Raw genomic sequence first — 18,496 nt, forward strand, 5'->3', positions numbered from 1 at the left:
TGTTGTGTTGACCTTCCCTTTATTGTGTATTGCCTTTCCCTTCACCCAAGTTAATACATATCAACTATCTAATGAGTAATTTTCCTTCCCTCCCTCTCCCTCAAGTAGCCCTGATAGGGTAGTGGATTACAAGCTGGGCTGTTAACCACAAGGTTAGTAGTTCGAATCTAGCAGTTGCTCCATGGGAGAAAGATGAGGCTTTCTGCTCTCGTAAAGATTTATAGTCTTGGAAACCCTATATATCCAGAGTTGCTATGAGTCAGAATCAACTCTGTGGAATACAACCACCACCACTCCCTCCCTCTCTCACCCATCCTTGGTAACAATCAAAGAATGTTTTTGTGCATAAATTTTTTCTTGACTTTTTGTGATATATAGTATTTATCCTTTTGTGATTGATTTCTTTAACTAATCATATAATGTCCTCCAGGTTCATCCATGTTGTGAGATGTTTTGTGGATTCACATTACTCTTTAATGATGTACAGTATTCCACTGTGTGAACCCCATAACTTCTTGCTATGGTAGAGGGTCATTCCTTGAGCTATCATAAAGGAGGGACTGTATAGCACACTGAAAATTTTTGTTTGGTTTGTTTGTTTTTTCTCATGCAAGTATGTGAGTTGCTTGAAAACAAGGACTACAGTATACCATTTATCTGTTTTCCTGTACCCAGCAGAGAGCACATGGCAGAAATTTTTTCTTCTTGATCAGGAACTACCTCTTTCCACCTCCCCAAAATCCCATAGCACTTTACATCTCTCTTAAGACACGTGTCTTCTGCTTTACATAAGTATTTTGTATGTTTTTTTATATTTTCCTCACCAGGCTATGAGATCTTTGATGGCAGGGGGCAGTTTTATTTTTTTAAAAAAGTTCTATTCCAGGGAACTTTTCCTGTTCTAACTTTCAATAAACAACTGATGCACGAACTTGTTAACTATAGGAGCTAAGTTTAAATGCAACCATATTAACACATGATTGTTGTCAAGTCTCTGAGTGACACCATTTAGGGTTTGTGATGGGGGGAATCTTCACAGTGTGATGGGGGTGGCGAAAGCCAGATCGTTCTCCCGCTGAGCGGCTGGTGGGCTCGAATTGCAGATCCTGTGGTTCACAGTTCAGTGCTAATTCATTCTGTATTTGTATGCTGTTGTTTTCGTTGCTACTGTGTAGGTTTCTTACCACTAGCCCTACTATTAGCAAACCATGATTTCCAAGTCACAAAGCCTTTCTGATTCATTTATCAACTGTTTATGATGCTAGGCATTAGGGAAAATGCAAACTTAAACCAGGAAAGGGTTTCTGGTCCCTCAAAAATTTCAACCTAGTAAAGACTCCCGATTCAAATAGTATAGAACACTAGACTGTTCGAGTATGTGAGTCACGTGGCTCTGCAGAGTGCAGGAGACTGTCAGAGTGGTTCCAGGATCACGTAAGACAGTACACAACCAGCCCGTAGTTTCATCCCTTGGGATTCAAACGAGCTGCCTAGCTCAACCGTATCCTGCTTGGGAGTGGGAAGGGAAGGTGGGAAAGTGACCATCCATCTTCCCTCACACCTGTGCATCTTCCCAGGCGCTGGATCCCAGGGTTTTGCATTCTCCCAAGGTTCACCCACTACCCCAGCGGAGCGTGACTCTCACCTATTCACTGGCCCACTCTCTCCCGAGGGGCATCGGACCACTTGACGAGGACCTTCCCCTCTCTAGATGGTCATGCAAATATCAACTGTAGTAAAGGCCTAACCATGCCACAGGGCCCCCTCTCCACGCATCAACTCCGGACCCAGCCGGGTTTGTTCTCCTTAGCGTTCTCCACTTCTCACCTGCTCAGCGGACACCGCCCCCTTCCCGGCACCGCCACCGCTGCTCTTGCCGGCGCGACCGCTGCTCTCCGCCATCTTCACTGTCTGCTGGGTTTCCGGCCCGCTCAGCGCAACCCCCCACTTTCCTTGCGTCACGTCCGGTCTTGGAGTTACCTCCCACTTGCCCCGCAGCTCCTGTGACTCGAGTTGGCTGTGCCTCGGGTCCTGCGAGTGGTTTCGACCGGATCTTCATGTAGGACTTATTTCCCATCCCGCTGGCCGCGGTGAATTCCACCTGCGATGTTTTAACTTGTGCAACACAGGCGCTGCACCTGGGAGAGGAGGGGGAGGCGGTTTGACTGGAGTATAGATGGGGACACGCGTTGGGATTTGAGTTCTTGTGGCCGGGTCGAGGGAGGGTGAACTTCCCGTCAGAGATTCCCTGGGTAAAAGGTGAAATGTGCTGTTTAGTCGGTTAACACTATGCAGGTGCAATGTACGGTTGAGAGGCTTGGGGAAACCAAGGAAGTTTCCCATAGATGACTTTTGAACCGCGGAAACGTTTGACGGACGAAAGGGCTTCAGTATAATGTGACATCACTGTAAATCGTAGTATCTGGCACCCAGTAGAACACCTTCCACCACGTCCCTACTGGATCATCTCTTCCTGTAGCCCATAATTACTGTTTTTAAGACTTAGGGAGGAGGGGAGATTACTGCAGGACCCTGATTCAGCCTCACAGAATGAAGAAGTAGAATCCTAGAAATGTTTTGTTTCAAGAAGGGGTTAGTGTCCTTATTTCTCAACTTCTTCAGGCTGACCTTCATCATCAGACCTCGTCGCCAGCTCCTCCCTCTCCTGTGTTCTGGACTCTGGATACCTCGACTCTTAGTACTTGGTGTTCAACGCAGGTAAACCTTTTGTTGTGTCCTCAATGCATAGCACATGTTAAATTCTATAGTCGGTTCCAACTCATAATGAACCTGTATATTTCAAGGAGTAACTGGGGGGTTTGAACCACCAACCTTGTGATTAGCAGTTCAGTGCTTATGGTACAGCACCTCACCAGGACTCACCTTGTTATATGTCGTCAGTTATAACTCATAGCAAGCCTGTATAGGGTTTCCAAAGAGCAGCTGGTGAGTTTGAACTGCCAACCTTGCAGTTTAATGCATTATCATGCAGCGTCACATCAGGACTCCAGTTCTCACATAGTTCTCAGCTAATGTTCAATGAATGGATGGTGGGAGACACAGGGTTGCTAACCAACCACTGAATATTTGATAGGTGAACCCACTAGGACTAGGTCATTGTAAGTATAAGAGCAGAATAAAAGGAAGTCCAACCTTCCTGTCTCCATTTAAACCCGTTATCTTTAATTTGGGTTCCCTCATGCTAAGACATCTGAGAATCATGTCTGTGCCATTCACAGACCCAGAGCCATGGCCATCTCCACCTCCTCCTGGAAACTGCCCCTGGTGGCCGTGTGCCAGATAACATCGACACCAGACAAGCAGCAAAACTTTGAAACTTGTGCTGAACTGGTTCGTGAGGCTGCCAGACTGGGTGCCTGCATGGCTTTCTTGCCTGAGGCATTTGACTTCATAGCACGGGACTCTGCAGAGACACTACACCTGTCTGAGCCACTGGGTGGAAACCTTTTGGGAAAATATACCCAGCTTGCCAGGTATCAGGGAAAAGGGGAGGGAGAGGTAGTTTTTGTTGGGCAGCACCCCTGGATTGCCAGATCTAAAGACAGAACCTTGAGAAGAGTTGCCAGTGTCCCCTCCCCCGCAGGGAATGTGGACTCTGGCTGTCTTTGGGTGGTTTCCATGAGCGTGGCCAAGACTGGGAGCAGACTCAGAAAATCTACAATTGTCATGTGCTTCTTAACAGCAAGGGTGAGCCTCCACAACTTTTTAGTTTCTCTCTCTCCAGGATCTTTCTGCCTCAACTTAGATCTCCAGAATTCTGTTTCTCTACTCTTTCCTTGGGCCAGGTTTTGAGGGATGTTTGTACGTGTTCCTCGTCTATAAACCATCTTCCCTTTGGAACTGAGTAAATGAGCTAAGCTGGGCTTCTAGAGCGCCAACACCGATCATTCTTTCTCCCTTTTACTCTAGGATCAGTAGTGGCCACTTACAGGAAGACACATCTGTGTGATGTAGAGCTTCCAGGGCAGGGGCCCATGCAAGAAAGCAACTCTACCATGCCTGGGTGCAGTCTTGAGGCACCTGTCAGCACACCAGCCGGGAAGGTGGGAGTTGTTAAGAGGATGAAAGGCACAAGAGGGAGGGGAGACACTTTCAAAGTGATAGTAAAGGGCAGAAAGCCCTGAAGAGTAGAGCAGCAGGTTGTAACTAGATGTTGTGACCAACAGGACACTAAATCGATTTTTCATTCTAGATTGGTCTAGCTGTCTGCTATGACATGCGGTTCCCTGAACTCTCTCTGGCATTGGCTCAGGCTGGTGCTGAAATACTTACCTACCCTTCAGCTTTTGGAACTGTAACAGGCCCAGCCCATTGGGAGGTAAGAAGACACATTCAAAACCTAAGGGTTTGCTTTCTTGGCCCTACTAGTTGATATAGATTTTCTTCCCTTTGAAGATCATTCTTCAGACTGTTGTCTAGCTCTCATATGTCACAGAATAATTAACTTTTCCTAGGCAATTATCAGAATGGTCATAAAGGGTGGGTCACACATTTGGCCTGAAACATTCACTTTGTATTTCTAACTTACTAGCTGCTGCTTGTGGTTAAGTGAACACACTTCTGCTCATCCCCCAGGTGTTGCTGCGGGCCCGGGCCATTGAAACCCAGTGCTATGTAGTGGCTGCAGCACAGTGTGGGCACCATCATGAGAAGAGAGCAAGTTACGGCCACAGCATGGTGGTAGATCCCTGGGGAACAGTGGTGGCCCGCTGTTCTGATGGACCAGGCCTCTGCCTTGCACAAATCAACCTTAACTATTTGCGACAGTTACGCCACCATCTGCCTGTGTCAAAGCACCGCAGGCCTGACCTCTATGGCAATCTGGGTCACCCACTGTCTTAAATGTTTTGACTTTTGTTAGACCCCCAGTGCGGCCTGCTACTCCTGCAACTTGTGGGCAGGCCCTGGGCACAGCTCCCCTCACTTGGATGACCTCAACTCTTGCTGGAACATAAGCTCAGCTTTTGGGGAAAGAAGAAACTTTCACCTGAGCTCAGATTTCAGTTTCAGAAAGGTGGAATTTTAGTCACTTTATTTCATTGAAAACTGAAGTTATGCTGAAGACTGAGCATCACTGGCATTGAAAAAAAATGTAATCATCATAAAGTCTGTTGGATATCTCCTTTGGAGTTGAAAGAGGTGGTGGTATTTTACCAGCTAGACTGGGCTCTAGTTGTAGACCTCCTTGGCTTTATTCAACATGCCTCCCTACCTAAATAAAAGTGCAACACTCAGTGCATATCCCAGCTCCATTCTCCCAAGCTTGCGAGAAGGGCTGGAGAAGGGGGAAGTAAAAAGGAGGAGTTGGTACTGAGTTACTTCACTTCCACCTATAATGCCCTTTGCTCAAGTCAAAAGAAAGCAAAGGGGAAAAGGGCTGCAGGGTATGTTAATTTATTTTCACTTTAACATGGAAGGAAAATGCCACACTCCCCCTTCCCCTTTTCAGGGGGAGTGTGTTTTAATCAGCAACCTCTTCTCCATCTACCCTGTGGCATGTGTATACACACACTCATCACAGTTGGGAGGAGTGACTAGGCTGACCCAGTCCTCTCACCTATTGCTCCCCTGAAGAGGGTTTGCCAAGGAAGAAAAAGGAAGAAGCTACACCAGGAAGAAATTTCAAGGGAGAGAAAGGAAGGAGCCACACCAGGCAAAGGTTTCAAGCCTTGGACTGGAGGAGAGGAGGCAGAGAGGAGCAGCACCAGAGGCCAGGAGAGAGTGGAAAGGGCCACAGCTTCTGTTTCTTTTTTTTTTAAAAATTATGTAATTTGGGAGAGGGTGATGATTAAACTCCAAAGTACACTTCAGAGTTCCGCCTTCCATATAGCTCCCTTACTCACTCACAGGCCCTTTGGTTTTTCAGACGAAATTTAAGAGCCCTCATAAAGCCAGAAGTATTGATAACCCCTCAATGCACCCGGAAGCAGTGTTCACTTCAATCCCTTATAAAGACTATGTTCTATAGAACGTTTCTTCTCCCTACGCATTTGTCTTACGGCTCAGCGGTAAAGTGGCTGTACAGACACATTGGGGGTAAGTGGAAAAGGGAAACAAAGGGGAAACCCAGGCACGTGGGTGCAGGGAAAGGTGAGGGACACCACTTCCATTTTCCTTGGTCTTTTCCTTTTTTAAAAAACAAAAAAGGCAGGGGATGTGACTAGAAGGGTAGAGAACAAACCCCAGAACAGTATGTAAGCTCCAAAGGTGGGTGGTGGAAATAGTTCCCAGAGAGAAGGGGAAAGGTCAGGGCAATGCTTGCAGCATCAAGTTCCTCAGGAGTTTCTGTCGGCCCAGCTCATAGTCCTCCTCGTCCACATTCACCAGCAGCTTGATGGCTTCATGGCCCACAGCCTGCTTGAGGGAGTCTGTGATAAAGACACCTTTAAGTGCCTCTAATAATGAACCATTGATGTAGTCGCGCCAGAATGCATCGAGGTAGGTGAGCTCAGAGAACTTGATGTCACAGATGATGGAGCCCAGGTCCCGGGATTTGAGGATGGTGTTGGCCTGGTTAAAGCGTTCAAACTGGCGCTCAAGTGGGTCCTGCTTGTTGGAGAAGACATTGCCCTGCAGAGCAGTCTCGTGCTGGCAGTATTCAGCCCGAACCCGCAGTCTGATATCTATGAGGAAGAGAATGGGGAAAAGAGGTTACAACAAGGGATGAGTTTATAGCACAAGTTTGGAAGATGGAAAAGAACAGCAGAGTAGCAAAGTAGGGAGCATTATCTGACAGCTTTTCAACCTCACGTGCAGGACTAGTTTTTTTCTAGGTACCTCTGAATCCTTGCCTGAATGTAGGGGATTCACGTAAATGGAACATGCACAGAACAGCATTATTCCCATCACTCACAAGTAGCACCTGGCTTAAATGGAGAGCAATTCCTAATGGGCACAGAAGTTCACTATTTTAATACTCCATCCTGACTTGGTTCTGGTAGCACAGTGATTAGATTACGAGTCGGGCTGCTAACCTCAAGGTCAGCAGTTTGAAACTACCAGACATTCCACAGGAAAAACATGAGATTTTCTGCTTCCATAAAGATTTACAGCCTTAGAAGCCCTATACAGGGTTGCTATGAGTCAGAACCAGTTCCACGGTACACAACTACCATCACCACCACCACAATAGGGATATTATCATCATAACATTAACATCATAACCTAGTATTAACTAAGAAGAATTGAAACATACGCCACAAAGATAGAGGGGAATTCTGGACACACCACTCAACCTCCATTTCTAACAACAATCTAAGTGATCCTTGTACTAAGTAGCATAAAAAGCCCAGTATCCTAGAAAGTATTTCTTTTTCCCCTCAAGTCTATTCCACCTCTGAAACCCTTGGATTTGCTCACCACATGTCTGTTTTTCCTTGGGATCTGGTGTCACTGACTTCCGGCGTTTTCGCTGACTCCCAAGTGTGGCTCTCCCTCGGGCTGGCCTCTTGCTACACATCTGGGGGCCTGAAGTAGGGCAGCACACCACAGGATAGTGAGGAGGCACTGACCAGAGAATAAAGGGGAGAAGAGATAGAAAGGTAAAAGCACAAATTCAAATACTTCTCTTGGACTGAGGAATAAATAATTTCTATTTAGCACTAAAAGCATTGTCAATAATGTGACTTGACAAGGTAGGAGTAATTACAGGAGCTAAGTGAAGTAGTAAGACCTCACCTGATTTTTGTGAGGCTAGATGTGAGGGGAAAGCATCTTTTCATTTAAGAAAGCAAAGCTGAGAATGTAATGGGATTAATGTCCTCTTGATCATGGATGTTAAGGGGAATTAAAAATCTCACCTGTTTTGGGGGGCTGGGGAGGTCTCGGTTCTGGATCACTGAGGGCTCTGGGGGTCATATAGCGTATTGACGTCTCCTCTAGATACTTGTCTACAAGATCAGGGCACACTGTAGGGGTAATAGAGGGAAGTCATTCAGGAAAAGACACATTCCTCCTCCTCCCAATCCAACCCTACAACGGGCTTTATAATTTCTTCTCCTAGGTACTCCCCAGGGTCAAGGCCTCCTCCCCTTGGACTCATGTTCCTCACTCCTGGCCCCCAAGTCTCCCTGATTCCAGTGTCCCAGCCCCAATGCACCCTCACCAGCCCGCCGCCTCTTGAGGGTGACGTAGGGCAGCAGGTCATGACGAGTGATGATGCGCAGCAGCTGCAGCACCTGGCGAAAGTTACTCTCATCACAGCGGCCCTGGCGCTCCAGCGCCAATAAGAAGTCACGTCCATTTCGGATGAGACCACGTTCGTGGTCATCAATGACATCAACAAAGAGGAAGGAAAGAACGCGCACATCTCTGTGTGTCAGGTGAGTGCCCACGATGTCAAACATGCGGTGCAGGCTATACAGCCCATGCTCCTGCTCACCATGCTCTTCTGGCCACACCTGGCTTGCCTGCCGCTTTAAGCCCGCCATGCTGGGGGCTCAGGTATGCAGTGCTTTCCAGAATCCCTGCTCAGCAGCTGCAATCCCCACTATACTGTAAAGATAGAAAAGGAACCTGTGAGCCACTCAGTGACTTATTCATTCCTATATCCCAGTGCCTAACACAATGCCTGACAGTGTGTAGTGCTAAAAGTGTATCTAAATTAACAATGAAATAACAAACAATGAAAACATCATGGACCTCAAGCTCTCTGCCCATACCCAATAGCTGGTGCCTTCTAAGTCCAGACTCCACTGGAGTCACATAATATAGCCACTTCTAAATGAGGATGTTGCATGCAATTTTAGTGCTACATATTCAGCAAAAGTTGCTATTAGATATTAGGCAGAATATTTCTCCTGATGCCAAAAACACTGCTGTTGGTCCTTGGAGAATTCTGTCCTTTAAACTAGTTACCTCCTAAACATGCAATATTATGAGGAAGTTAAGAATTCATTCTTCACTCTAACAACATGGTAGCGGCATCTAATGTTGCTGCTGTGTGCCATCGAGTTAATGACAGCTCACGGCAACCCTATAGGACAGAACAGACCTGTCCCATAGTGTTTTCTAAGTTATAATCTTTATGGAAGCAGACTGCCAGGTCTGAGGCTCTGCTGAGTGAGAAATCATCAAACTTTCGATTAGTAGCTGAGTATTTAATCATTGTACCTCCAGGGCTCCCTCCAGATGTACTTAGGGGCTGACAATAGGGAAACTGATAATCATTATTGTTATAACTAATTTCAATTCTATCATTAAAAAGCTGTTTGGCTGTGTGACCTTAAACAAATCATTAGCTTCAAAGTCTCAGTATCCTCTTCTATAAAATAGGGATGAAAGAACCTACTTTTCAGAGTTAAGAATCAAATGAGAAAAATATATAAAATCATTTTGTAAACTATAAAGCCTTATGGTTGTAAAAGAGAGTTCAAAGATATGAAGGGGTTCAAAAAGTTAGTAGACACATTACACTATCTTTTAATTATATTTTTCCATTGTATGGAAAACTTTAAAAAATCCCATTGTATCCTTGACCTCTACAACCCAAAAAAGTATCTTTCTTCAAATGTATCCTCATTTTTTATACAACCCTGCCAAGTCCAGAAGCATAGCTGTTCATTAAGATTAATCAAACTTGAAAACTTAAATCCAAAAAACATTTTATTAAACGATGTTGAATTCTCATAATCCTCTTACACCACTAGCACTTTCTTGATGCTCACACCATTTGAGTGTACTACCTCCTAGTCTTTCCTTTTGGTTGCCACTTACCAATTCCTGGTCAATGACCAATCACCACCCTTTAACTCATTAAATAATTTGGCATTTGATTTACAAAGGTCTTCCATCTTCCTGGTTTGATATTGGTAATGTCAATGATGCAGCCAATAAGCAATCTTTAAGTCAAGCAACTGTCACCTCTACTGTAGTCACTCGCATGTATTATGACCCTGCCAGACAATAGTACCCAACACTACTCTATAATCTGACCACAACTTCCAATCACCCAATTGTAAATAAAGTCCTATTAATACTACTTCTAAATATTTCTCAAACCTTCCCCATCTTTCCACCTCTACTGCAAATGTCCTGGCTAACTCAAAGTCATTGTTTAAGAATCAGTTCAGATGCCTTTTTCAAAATGCATTCTCTACACCCCTATGCTGGGAAAAGGAGTCTCTGTGTTCCGATGGAATCCTGTGCATATTTCCTTTGAAGCCTCTATCAAGGTGTATTGGAATTATGTGTACATTTATTATTCCATTAGACCTTAAGCTACTCAAGGAGAGAGGCTGACATTAAACTACTCATGGAGAAAGACTAAGTCATACTCATCTCGATATCCCTAGTGCATAGCAATGAATAGAGCTCTGTTGTTGAACTCTTATTAAGAAACCAACTCACATAAGTCCAAGAATGAGAGGGTCCCATTAAAAATGCACGCAACTCAGTGACCATGCATATAGCCTGGCTAACCACAGCCTCCTCTACTCTATAAAACTACTGCAACGCTATGAAACCTAAAAGTACCCCACTCAACAATAAGATAGTTTGCTGTGCCAATTTTATACACACCAAGAAAAACTGAGGCTAGGTTGTTGTTGTTAAATGCCATGAAGTTAGTTCCAACTCATAGCGACCCTGGTGGAGCAGCTAGTGGATATGAACTGCCAACCTTGAGGTTCAAACCAGCCTTGCAGCTCAGTGATATCCTATAGCACCACATCAGGACTCTGAGGCTAGGGTAAGAGAATAAAATTATAAGCTACTTCAGAAGAGCCAAGAGCCAAGGGGTACTGAAAGCTGAAGAGCAAATGGGACCTGGTCTGCTCTTCCTCAGTAAACCTAAGGTAGAAATATTGAGAGGCTTATCTCCTAAAGAAAAGGGAAACATATACTTTACAGTGTACTGATTTACTTAATATAACCCTCCTAGCCATATGAGGGGACTTCTAGTTTGGCACTGTAGGATCAGCACTGGACTGTGAACCACAAGATCGGCAGTTCAAACCCACCAGCTATTCCTCAGAAACCCTATATAAGGTTGTTATGAGTCAAAACTGACTTGATGGCACTCTAACAACAAGAAGCCATATGAGGGGACTCCTGGTATGGCGCTGTAGGATCAGCACTGGACTACAAACCACAAGTTGGCAGTTCAAACCCACCAGCTGCTTCTGGGAAATCCTACACAGGGTCGCTATGAATCGGAACCAACTCGATGGCATGTAACAATAGGCTGTAATTCAGGATCACTGGAAGTCTTTTCACTGATCCTCTAACAGCAGCAGCAGCTATGAGAAGCCCTGGTAACAAGGGCTGTGAGTTGGGCTGCTAACCATAATGCCAACAGTTCAAATCTTGAAGCTGCTCTGTGGGAAAAAGATGAGGCTTTCTGCTCCATAAAGATTTACAGCCTCTGAAACACTATACAGGGCTGCTATGAGTGGGAACCAACTTGATGGTACACAACCACCACCATAGCCATGTTAGAGTCTTTGTGACTCCTACACGATGATTGTGTGACTCTATGCAAATAAGATACTTGTGGCCTAGCAAAAGGATTGGGAAGTCTAATAAGAATGTAAATAAGGTACATGGAATCCTTGTGGGGGTGGGTTTGGGTGGTAGTGATGGTGGTTATGTGCCATTGGGACCATGACAATATGGTTATAGAACCCTAAGGAGGAAACTGGTCAGTTTTGCCATTCCACTAGTCCTGGTATGGAACTGTAAAATAAACACTCAACCATAAGGTCAGTTTGAACCATAAGGTCAATGGTTCAAACTCACCAGCCGTTCCTTGGAAATCCTATCCAGGGTTGCTGTGAGTTGGAACTGACATAATGGCATATGACAACAAAAACTACGCTTAAAAGAGAACCAATCCCTGAGTACAGGGGAACCTCACTACCACCAAGAAGAGACAGGAGTGAAGCACGTCACGTCCTTTGAACTAAGAAGACAGAGACCAAGTGTGAGAGGGAGAAAGCTTAACAACAGAGACAGTGCAAGACAGCGAGAAGCAGTGATAGAGAAATGGTGGCAGCAGAACTAGGAGACCAGCACAAGCCAGCGTGTTGGGCTTGACTCACATAGTGAGGCTACCACAGTGGATATACTGACCAAGGCAGCAAAAGAGCAGATTGCCTTCAGGCAGGAGGCTTCTGGTGCTTGCAGGTACCTCTAGGCACTTGGTGACTAAGCTAGGCTTGCCAACTCATGGAGTGAGAGACTGATCATCTTTGGGCTGAGGTTAACTGGCAGAGTAGGATGCCTCTGGGCATTTATTGGCGGAACTAAAAAACTTTATAACATTTGCCTGAGCATAGGAGTTGCCAAGGCCAGAGTCTGAGAAAGGCCTGCCTGCAGGAATGGATGTGAAGAGGCTGTCCTGATCAAAGAACTATATCCGGAGTCATTCCTGATCCTCAATTACAACCTGTTGTTGTTAGGTGCCCTTGAGTCAGTTTCGGTTCATAACAACCCTACACACAACAGAATGAAATTCTGCCCAGTCTTGCACCATCTTCACAATTGTGACGTTTGAGCCCACTGCTGCTGCCTTCGTGTCAATCTATCTGGTTGGCGGTTTTCCTCTTTTCACTGACCCTCCATTTTACCAAGCATGGTATTTTTCTCCAAGGACTGGTCCCTCTTGATAACATGTCCAAAGTCTGAGAGACAAAATCTTGCCATCCTGGTGTCTAAAGAGAATCTGGCTGCACTTCTTCCAAGACAGATTTGTTTATTCTTCTGACAGTCCATGGTACTTTTAACATTACTCTCTAACACCATAATTCAAATGCGTCAATTCTTCTGTGGTCCTTATTCATTGTCCTATTTTCACATGCATTACAACCTGTTACTTCCCTAATAAACCTAATAACTGGGAATGCAGTCTCTGAGTTCTATGTGGCCACTGTATCAGTAGAGAAGCAGAGAGCCATGGAGGGATGGCTGGTAAAAAGATTGAAGAGAGGAGGTATGTCTGACTTCCAATTCGCAGGTATCCACCTTAGCCTGATATGCTGCTGGTGATCCTCTCTTCTCTCTCTCCTGAAGTGAGAGGAGGCCATACACCCTGATGCCACTATTTTTACAACCTTGGAATCACTTAGTCCCATACCGTGGGTTCTGGTATGTGGAAAGAAAATACAACCTATATCTAGTTTTTTGTTTGTTTTTTAAACTTTTTATTGTGAACTGAGTGAAGCTTTATACCTAGTTTTGAGAGCCCAGATGCCCCACCCAAAGCATGGGAAATAGCTATTCAACTGTAGACTGGTTTTCCTTTTCCCTTCCTCTCTTATTTCTCTTGCTATCACAGGGTGCAAACGGAGGGGGCTAAAGGAAAATAACTTCTTGCTCGTTGCTGGCAACATGAGAAAAGTGAGCCTCTTTAGAGCCCCTACATACTTCTTGTTTCCTATCCCACCTGTTCCCTTTGGCCAGCTGTTGATTATGAGCATTCCAGAGAAAGCAGATGGGCTGGTTTCACATTCGATCAATCAGAAGAGCAGGTTGTCCTGGCTAAAGCCAAGAAAATAAAGAAACATTTATATATCTATATATACCTATATCTGGAGTCCTACTGTGGTGCTGTAGGGTAAGCACTGAATCACAAGGTCAGTTTGAACTAAAAGGTCAGCTGTACAAACCCACCAGCCACTCCTCAGAAACCTTGTACAGGTTCGCTAAGAGTTGGAACCGATGACACTTAAAAACATAACATCCCTGTATCTGGCTTCTGAAAAATATGGGATGGCACAGGATTACAAAATCAATGGATGCAATTCTACAAGAGGTTTCAGTCCCCTGAGGGTTAATTTCAGGGAGGGCAAAAATACAAACCCACTGCTGTCCCATGGATTCTGACTCACAAAGAGGCCACAGGACATCTAGTAGAATTGCCCCAGAGAGTTTCAAATCTTTTAAATAGACTACCACATAGTATTCCTGCAGAGCAGCTGTTGGGTTTAAGCCACCAAAGGTTAGCAGATGAGCTCTTATCCATGGTGCCACCGAGGCTCCTTAACCTAGATCTCAGGTTGGATCATTTAAGGTATTAGAGCTTTAAGATTAGTGATTCTCAACCAGGGAGACCTTTTTGATTGTCATAATTTTGGGAGATGGGAGGCAGTACTTCCACTGGCATGTAGTGAGTAGAGGCCAGAGATGTTGCTAAACTTCTACAATGCACTCAACAACTCTCGATAGGTCCAAATGTTCAAAATGGCAATATTACCAAGAATGAGAAACCTTATTCTATAAGGTGGAGCAGGATGAAGGGTCAAAAAGGAGAAAGCATAGCACATTCTACCCTAGATCTGGAGGAGGAACCTCCTACCCCAACTCATCGGAGTCCTGGTGTGGCGCTGTGGGTTAATGCGCCAGACTGCAAAGCCGTTTGAACTGCAAGATAGGCGGTTCAAGCTCACCAGCTGCTCCTTGGAAACCCTATCCTGGGTCAGAATCCGCTCGACAGCACTAACAACAACCACCCCAACTCATCAAGGAGCGCTGGTAGTGTACTTGTTACGAATTGGGCTGCAAATCTTAAGGTCAGCAGTTCAAAACTACCAGCTGTTCTGCAGGAGAAAGATGAGGCTTTCTGCTCCCGTAACGATTTACAGCCTCAGAAACCCTGTGCATGGTCGCTATGAGTCGGAACCGACTCCACAGCACATAACCACCACCACCATCTCAACTCATCAAGCATTATTCCAGAAGAAAAGAAAAAGCCAGTTAAGACATGTTGTTGTTAAGTGCCGTCGAGTCGGTTCCGACCCAGAGCGACCCTGTACAGGGTTTCCGAGGGTGTAAATCCTTACGGGAGTAGAAAGCCTCATCTTTCTCCCGCGGAGCGGCTGGTAGTTTCGAACTGCTGACCTTAAGGTTCGCAGCCCGATTCGTAACCACTACGCTACCAGAGCTTAGGCTCATTTTAACTCACAAATTCAACTAACACTAAGGTGGTTCATCCCAGACTTCTTCACTTGTTGTTGCCATTCAGGTGAACAGCAGTTACAGGGCTACACTCCCTTGTCTCACTCCAGGAGGTCTATTTTGACCTAGTTCACTATGGATCTATGTGAGGATAAGAGATAATGCCAACCTCTGCAAAAGATCAGACTTATCAAAAGATCCTGCACTTAACCCTTGGAACTACCTTTAAAGTCCTGAAACGAAACCCATAGCAAACCCTTCCTTTTTATGTTGTTGATCAAACTTAAACTGTTTATGCAATAATGTAGAACTTAGAAGTATAGTTTCCCAAGAAATGTCAGGAGGCTGCCATGCAGGCTAATCAGCAGCCCGCTCCATTTAAATTATCCTCTAAAATGGTGAATTCACTCACTTAGCAACACAGACAGGATTCCAGGAATCTAACTGAAGCACTAAAAAATGTGACCAACTTCCTCCTAAACAAAGTATAGCCAATTTTCTGTGAAAGTGAGGCAAGAGAACTCAGCTTAAATTATGCAGAGATCCTCAATGAAAGGTCTTGGGGCAGTGAAGGCAATATAACTCTCTGAAGAGCAAATTAGAAAGAACTTCTAAATGTTGATGCCTGAAACACTATCATATACACATCAGTAAAGAAAGTTCTGATCCTGCTGGCTTGTCTGACCTCCATGCTAAAATGCAGGTCCCTCTCTAGAGTTCTCCAAGAATAATTATTAATTCTGATAAAAGGCTGCATTTCCTTGAGTGGTAGTTTTGTTTTTTTCTTTAGGGTGGCCCAAGTCAGCCAACAGACAATTGATAGTCAATTTGTACAAGGAGGCTTCAAAAAGTTGAAGGAAAAAAATGAATGAAAAGATAATGGAATTTTTCCATGAACTTTTTGAAGTCCACTATTTACCTTCAAGACTTCCTCTTGATTGATCACGCTCTGTTAAAATTCCACTTTCAAACAGAGTCCAGTCTCATCCAAACCAGAGGTGATACCTATATTTTCATGGGAGAACTAAAAGGTATCTGACACTCGTAGAAGCCCTTAGAGGAAATTCATGTAGAAGAACTAGAAGAGTGACGTCTTAAAAACAACATGGAAAATCGTAAAACTGGTTAAGAGTACATACCAAGCTTTCTTACTGGTGGGACTAGGAAAACGTAACCAAATATCTGGGAGTCAGAATTACATATTATGTTTTCAAAAGAAGGATTCCAGGAACTCTGAACAAGTGGAAGAAGAGTAAGCGAAAGGAAAAGTCTTCTCATGGAAGGTGCCTAAATAACCCTCCAAGGGGCAACATTTAGTAGATACTGCACAATGTTCCATATGTTAAAATGTTTCTCTCAGAGCTGACCAAGAAGATTAAGATAATAACAAACTAAAACTGACAGTTTGCCCCAGACACCTAATTTCCCTTCTCCTATCTCTCCTATCTTCAGTTACCTAAAGAGACAGTAACTGTGTGCCTCATGCACTTATCAGCTGGATAGGTGAAAATTCATTTTCCCTGGCATCTACATGTTTCTGGGCTCAACCCCAATGCATTTCTTATGCCATTTCCTTTTCCTTCCATTGTTTGCAAACAATAAAAAGTTCCAGACTTACCTCTGCAAGAAACTTAATTTCCCAGGTCTCTTCCTAGCACAAGGTTCAAATCCAGCAGCAAAACAAAAGAATGAGGGGGGAAAAAAGTCAATGATCAAGCTTTCCTTTGAACCCTCAAAGGCCCAAAGAGTTAGTCAATCTCAGTTGCAAAAATACAGACAAGCCTAGACATTTTGACTAAAATGATATACTTTAAGCTCAGTGAGAGAATTCACTCATATCAAAATCCCCAGGCTTCCCTAACTTTCTATTCACTTGCAGAAAATAATACCAATTCCAAGAAATTCCTGTTGAAAGGTCCCAAATTCAACAACTTTTGGAAAAACCAATTTACCTTCTGGATCTTTCTCACCTTCCCCCTGGATTCTTTAGGAGACCACCTATTTTGTTACAATACGTTTACTTTCACCTTCCTCAGAGAATTAGGAGGAAAGTGTTTACAAAGAGGTGACTTTCTTCTCATCATCAAGCCTGAATTATCCTCCAAATTCTACCTTTGCAATTACCTACCACACAGTGAGAACAAAATAATCCACTGGGCAGCATCCACTCATACATCCACATTTCACCAGGGAACTTTTCTCTGTATGTGCATACAGACCCACTCCACTTTCTAGCACTTAAAAAAGTAAAAGAAGGGTCTGGAAACTAAAGCACTCATTTATTTAACTTGGCTCCCTGGATACCAAACACCCTGCCTTTTCTGTTGTCCTCTTCAGCCTTCCATAGACTCAAACATAGTCATAGCTGTTTCCCCATTCTTGCTTTACTAATTGCTAAAAACTAGAAAAAGTCCTTTACTTCTTCCCCCCTCTTTTTGTAACCAGGAAAAACAAGGGAGCAATAAGCTAGGGAGCCTTTAGTAAGCAAATTCAATTGAACCCTCATCCAACCCCAATTCTCCAAACTCACATGACCATTCCCTTCTGCTCTTCCCACCCTATTAAAAGCTAAGGGCCTGGCAATTAGAATTGGCTGCAACTGATGAAGCTTAACTCTTGTCCTTCCTTTCTTTCCACAGAGGAAAGGGAAACCCCTGAACCTCTATCAACCGTGTAGCTCTACTGTCCTGTCTCCCAGCCCATTCCGCCTCTTCCCAAACTTTCCTCCCAGTCCCTCACTTTCTCCATTACCTCGTCACACCGACAATCTCTTTTCCCCAAACCTCCTTTCTCTGCCTTTCTACCCAAATTCTACCCTCAGCCCTTCCCCCTCCCAGCAATTTAACACTTTCAAAACCTTCTCCCAAACGTCTCAGGTCCCATTCTCACCTTTCCCACAAAACAACACCCCCTCCCGCCCCCCCCGCACACAACAGTCCAACGCACCCTCCAACCACATGCCACAAGCCCCCTTTCCCCTTCACACCCTCAGCCTCACCCCTCCGGTCCTACCCCTCAATCCGTCCGGATCGCAGTCCTACTCCCCACCTCGGCCTCTCTTATACCCCTAGCCCGGCCCAGCCTCGGCCCTTGTTTACGCCCCTCCTCCCGGCCCCACTCCTCCGCCTCGACCCCTGCCCTCTCCCACAGTTGCCATCTCCCCCGCACGCCCCCCTCGGCTGCTCCCCTCCCCCATCTCGCAGCGTCCCGTCACCTCCTTCGCTGGAGGTTCTCAGGCTGGACGTCGCCACCGCCTCCCCCTCCACTTTCCTTCCCCAAGCCCTTCGCGGCCCCGCCCGGCCCCGCCCCGTCCCGCACGACTCCCCCTCCCCACTCCGGCCGCCCCGTCGCCTCACTCTCGACTCAGGCACGGCGCAGCCATGTTGGATCCATCCGCGCCGCTCTCCCGGGCCTGTCTCGCGGCGCCGCATCCGGGCTCCAGGCGCCGCCGCCGCCGCCGCCGCGGGCGTGGGGGAGGGGAGGGACGGGCGGGGGTGGCTGCATCCTGAGCAGCGCCTCCCGGAACCTGGCCGGTTAGCCGTGGCTTCGAGACTATAGTGAGAAATGAGTCGGGGCAGCCATG

The 18,496-nt window shown here is 45.4% G+C and overlaps 3 protein-coding genes across 5 annotated transcripts in view; 1 reads left to right on the plus strand and 2 right to left on the minus strand.

Annotated features, from left to right (window-relative positions):
* PFDN2 (prefoldin subunit 2) overlaps positions 1 to 1,951 on the minus strand; it is a 30,636-nt gene extending 28,685 nt beyond the window's left edge. Inside the window, exon 1 of the mRNA XM_006861660.1 lies at positions 1,828 to 1,951. Within this exon, the coding sequence (XP_006861722.1) occupies positions 1,828 to 1,902 (75 nt within the window). The 5' untranslated portion in view covers positions 1,903 to 1,951. The remainder of the gene's footprint in view (positions 1 to 1,827) is intronic.
* Positions 1,952 to 2,030: 79 nt separating this feature from the next.
* Positions 2,031 to 8,624, plus strand: NIT1 (nitrilase 1). 2 transcript variants are annotated; one of them, XM_006861663.1, is made up of 7 exons: positions 2,031 to 2,059; positions 2,623 to 2,718; positions 3,240 to 3,494; positions 3,605 to 3,708; positions 3,931 to 4,064; positions 4,214 to 4,339; positions 4,597 to 4,875. In XM_006861663.1, coding segments are annotated over exons 1-7 (984 nt in total). In that variant the 5' UTR covers positions 2,031 to 2,057; the 3' UTR covers positions 4,864 to 4,875. The 2 variants fall into 2 exon arrangements, with proteins under 2 accessions (XP_006861725.1, XP_006861726.1); XM_006861664.1 differs by lacking the exon at positions 4,597 to 4,875 and adding an exon at positions 8,129 to 8,624 and having other exon boundaries at positions 2,037 to 2,059.
* DEDD (death effector domain containing) lies at positions 6,155 to 18,306 on the minus strand. 2 transcript variants are annotated; one of them, XM_006861662.1, is made up of 7 exons: positions 18,270 to 18,306; positions 16,532 to 16,564; positions 8,328 to 8,514; positions 8,126 to 8,198; positions 7,821 to 7,928; positions 7,381 to 7,527; positions 6,190 to 6,644 (listed from the first exon to the last, which is right to left on the minus strand). In XM_006861662.1, the coding sequence occupies exons 3-7, from the start codon at positions 8,448 to 8,450 to the stop codon at positions 6,268 to 6,270; spliced, it is 828 nt and encodes a 275-aa protein (XP_006861724.1). In that variant the 5' UTR covers positions 8,451 to 8,514; positions 16,532 to 16,564; positions 18,270 to 18,306; the 3' UTR covers positions 6,190 to 6,267. The 2 variants fall into 2 exon arrangements, with proteins under 2 accessions (XP_006861723.1, XP_006861724.1); XM_006861661.1 differs by lacking the exons at positions 16,532 to 16,564; positions 18,270 to 18,306 and having other exon boundaries at positions 6,155 to 6,644; positions 8,126 to 8,500.
* Positions 18,307 to 18,496: the final 190 nt, after the last annotated feature.

The sequence above is a fragment of the Chrysochloris asiatica genome, unplaced genomic scaffold, assembly GCF_000296735.1.
Source record: "Chrysochloris asiatica unplaced genomic scaffold, ChrAsi1.0 scaffold00042, whole genome shotgun sequence".
NCBI classification, from domain to species: Eukaryota; Metazoa; Chordata; class Mammalia; order Afrosoricida; family Chrysochloridae; genus Chrysochloris; species Chrysochloris asiatica.

Coding starts and splice junctions, on each gene's coding strand:
- DEDD (XM_006861661.1), bottom strand. CDS start 8,450: ATGGCGGGCTTAAAGCGGCAGGCAAGCCAGGTGTGGCCAGAAGAGCAT. Junction 7,929..8,125: donor CCTCAAGAGGCGGCGGGCTG/GTGAGGGTGCAT, acceptor TTACCCCTACAG/TGTGCCCTGATCTTGTAGAC. Junction 6,645..7,380: donor CAAGGAAAAACAGACATGTG/GTGAGCAAATCC, acceptor TCTTCCTCATAG/ATATCAGACTGCGGGTTCGG.
- NIT1 (XM_006861663.1), top strand. Junction 2,719..3,239: donor GTACTTGGTGTTCAACGCAG/GTAAACCTTTTG, acceptor TGCCATTCACAG/ACCCAGAGCCATGGCCATCT. Junction 4,340..4,596: donor CAGGCCCAGCCCATTGGGAG/GTAAGAAGACAC, acceptor CTCATCCCCCAG/GTGTTGCTGCGGGCCCGGGC.